This window comes from Opisthorchis viverrini (assembly GCF_000715545.1).
Source record: "Opisthorchis viverrini unplaced genomic scaffold opera_v5_417, whole genome shotgun sequence".
Classification (NCBI taxonomy): Eukaryota; Metazoa; Platyhelminthes; class Trematoda; order Opisthorchiida; family Opisthorchiidae; genus Opisthorchis; species Opisthorchis viverrini.
The window spans coordinates 248,037-251,811 of NW_008752073.1; the positions used below are offsets into that span (position 1 = coordinate 248,037).

Sequence of the window (3,775 nt, forward strand, 5' to 3'; positions counted from 1 at the left end):
GTATTTTTTGAACCAACTTTCAAAAGTTCGCCTATCCTGAATGTTGAAATTGCGCTCAGTGATTGGTTTTGTGATGGCATCTTTGGAAACGACAGAAGTAACCACCGGTAACAATCCTCAATTTAGCTTTTTCGAGCTGTTCTTGTTATCATAACAAGGCTTGGAGTTGGGTCCAAGTTGTTAACACTTCTGGTGGTTTCGTAAATCCCATACTGGCCCTTGGTTTGGTGTTCCACTCGGTTTGATGTATCGTGCGACACATATTATTATAATTTGGTCTAATCAGTACGATCCCAAGCAGCCTGCTTGCGAAGGAGTTTGGACTGCACCAACAACACCCAAACTTTTCATCAACTGCCAGTCACACGCTCCCTCGCTCATTTGAAATAAGTTTGCTTTTACGCTGGGACACGAATGAGGGGCGATCTGAGTGAGCCAGTCGGTTGAAACTGTGCATTCGGTCATTCAGTTTATGGCTCTGTTCACCGGGTTGATACAGTGGACTGGTTTTGGAAGGCTGATAGGCCTATACAACCCGTTTTCTGGGTTACACAGTCTGTTCAGAAAACATTTACTTGTCAAACGTTCGCCCGTAAAGGAACTTGGCCACCATATTTTTCATACGGAGTCCAAGCAGAAATTACATGCTTCTAGGTGATCGAATCGTTTGTTTTTCGGAACCTACACTCGGAGATGTAAAACATTCGAAACGGAAGTGTTCATTTTTGGCCTTCATCATCAAAGACAGCAACATCAGTGTTGGCACTGATGCTTCACTGCCTTACAATGCATTCGCCATCGTTAGTGTCTTAGGCGTGGTCTTTCCCAACCCGTTCTGTAGGCATCCGATAAGCCTTACTTCCTGTATAAAATACCTATAATGTGCTTCTGTTGTATTTTCAGGAAACCGGACTTCATGTCTTTGATATTTCATCATAATATCCCATGGAGTCTCATTACCGACCAACTCATGGGATGTAGCTGTGCAGCCGATGAATGTCAAGATAAGTGTACTTGTCGATCTCGATCTGGTGAAAGTTATACAAAGGATGGTCGTCTACTTGACTTTCGGCATCCAGTGTTCGAGTGCAATTCGGCCTGTACGTGCAGTTCAAGCTGCTCAAATCGTGTGGTACAACGTCACCTGTCCGCTGTACAATCTGCAGGTCACATGATCTATCGCATCACTGAGAGGTGTGGTGTTGGTCAGTGCCTGAATGCTGCTCGAAACTTTGAGCCAGGCGAGTTGGTATGTGTGTATTTGGGCGAAGTTATCCCGTACACAGAAGCTTGTAGACGAGAAGCAAAACAACTGGAAAAATACGGGCACAATTATGTACTGATCTTACGATGCTTTGCTGGGGCCTCTTTAGTATCTGAAGTATGTGTGGATGGTAACTCGTTCGGTCCCAATGGGTCCCCACCTGTTGCGCGTTTGGTAAATCACTCATGTGATCCTAATCTAACGCTCGTTCCCGTGCATGTTGATAGCGTTATCCCGTATGTGTGCATGTTTGCCAACAGATCAATACCTTGTGGAACAGAACTTACCTACAATTACGCCGACTGCGTGCCGGTTGATCAGGTATCCAGTTCCAGCGTGCCATGTCTTTGCAATTCGAGCAATTGTCGAGGATATCTTCCGAGAGTGAACCTTTAATATCTGTTCCAGTGGTCGTAAAGAACTTGAAGGATGCCTACGGGTAAATGACAACGGATGGATGAAATCAAGGGATTTCACCCGTGAAGCGCGATGACAGCTTCACTCAGTTTAGACCGCATGCTTTGTTGCCTGATTGTAGTACGAAATACAAAACTTTGATGAGGCTGTACCTTATTTCCGTTTCTTCGGAGGAGAAGTTCTTCGTTTAACTATGTTTACAGAGATGCTTGGGATGTTTTGAATTCAGCTACAGTGTGTGAAGCGCAGTTATAGTCTTTCGCTTTTGCTTTTTCGTGCTCCTGTTCGACTTGTAACGTTTGGATGTTCCCAACTCTAAAAAACTGATGTTGTTTGCTGGTTATATGCGAGACGCTAGTGAGGTCATTTCAGTGGTCCACGACAGAGGTCGGCGGACTAGATGCTTTCACAGCGTCGCTTCACTTGATGCTATGTTGCTTGCAATTAATGAAGTCGCGTCTCTCACACCGCCATCGGAAATGCACTCGAATTCAAGTGACCGATGTGTGCGAGAAGAATCAGCTGTTCTCCAGGAGCTGCAGGAATTCGTTAAGTTTTCAGAAATCACAGTTCGCTGTATATCAATAAGCGTTCTGTAAGAAACATCTGGATATATTTTACCGCAAAGCCGTTCGTTCTCGTTCGACCACGGGAACTTCGTCACCACTGTGTTCACGGTTTTTTGGAGTGATTGGTTCTGATTTCAGTGGTTTGCCTTGGCATACTTCACCTCAGTGGCACTGAGGAAGTTTCGAGCACCAAAGTGAATTTTATGTTCCTTACAAAAAGATGAACCAAAGCTACTTCTGTCAGACCCTCTATGGCAACCCATATTTGCACTTTTAACAGAGCGAGCGACCCACTTGAATCCGATTGGGCTCTAAATTATTCAAAGAGGCGATGTTTCTTTCAAAACAAAAATACCTTATCTATGGGAACGGTCCATTTTGAGTACAGTGTTCAAAGTGCATAGGTTGGATGTAAATCATAGCTTTTCAGTAGATTGCTGTTTTATGAATAAGGTAATTCTTGTCAATCTTCTCCTTATCTTTTGGGAATGGATTTTCTAGAAATTTACTTGGGGTACGATATCCACATTTGCATGTCTTACTCACTTGTGTGAGCAAAGCTTTCTACAGGGGAAATGCTACTTTGGGCGTTAACCCCTTATAAACCATTATGATTTGAGCTGCTTGCATGCCCAGAGATTGGGATTAGCGGAGGATTTGACCAATATCACTGGGAGTTATCTATTGAGTGGGTAGTTTTACCTCTGTGGTTCAGCTGGAGGAAAGTTTCACTTCGAATCGGCAAAGTCTCACTACGGTATGTTTAGCGTTGAATTCACATAGTCCTACTTAGGGGTAGAGTTTGTTTGGCGTTTCAGAGACCTAGTTACTATGGTCGTATAGTGAGATCTTTGGCCGTATTTGATACGAATGGCAGTCTATTACTTCAAAAGCATGTCGAATTACTTTTAGGTAGCACTTGTACACCATGAATGTGCTGGTAGATTTCGCTGCCTGCACTCTGTGCCCCGTATGTTAGTGGTTTGCCTGTCTTTTTGGCTATCCCAGCTCAGGGTGTTGGGAAAGGAAATGCAACCGGGCGTGGAATCTTGGAAACCAAAGTCAGTAGGTGTTATCTGCCCGGATTCAGTTTTGTGGAAGGGAAACATTACCGATTAGGGACGCTTACAGTCATGGACCGGGACCGTGCACAGTAAGGTCAACGAAGGTTTTGCCTCACTGCACAGTTATTCCTTTACTTCACCTATTCCAGCATGACTGATGTTAACGTTTCCACTGGCATCATCCACGCCGACCACACTTCAAACGGTCGTCGTCAATACAGTCATTCCTTTCAATCAGTTGTCACTGGGCGCCAGCTGGAACCAATACGTCATGTACACAGTATGCATCGGACGACGCTAATAGTGATCGTGAATACATTGACTGTAGCCCATACCCAAAGTAATCATGCGTTGAGAATAATATTTCAATCCTATTGGTTTCATTCGTTACTGACTTTGCGCTAGTTCAAGATACGACGTCTTGCGCTTGATTATGGACGGACGAATAATCCATCCCTTGA

At 44.2% G+C, this 3,775-nt stretch overlaps 2 protein-coding genes across 2 annotated transcripts in view; both read left to right on the top strand.

Annotated features, from left to right (window-relative positions):
- Window positions 1–916: 916 nt before the first annotated feature.
- T265_15266 (hypothetical protein) lies at window positions 917–1,657 on the top strand (the record flags this gene model as incomplete). The annotated part of the gene is made up of 1 exon (XM_009177340.1): window positions 917–1,657. A coding segment is annotated over one exon (741 nt), but the record flags the coding sequence as incomplete, so codon positions are not given.
- Window positions 1,658–1,693: 36 nt separating this feature from the next.
- T265_10854 (hypothetical protein) overlaps window positions 1,694–3,775 on the top strand; it is a gene marked incomplete at both ends in the record, with an annotated part of 2,594 nt that continues 512 nt past the window's right edge. Inside the window, 3 exons of the mRNA XM_009177341.1 lie at window positions 1,694–1,703; window positions 3,259–3,403; window positions 3,464–3,587. Coding sequence (XP_009175605.1) covers window positions 1,694–1,703; window positions 3,259–3,403; window positions 3,464–3,587 — 279 coding nt within the window. The remainder of the gene's footprint in view (window positions 1,704–3,258; window positions 3,404–3,463; window positions 3,588–3,775) is intronic.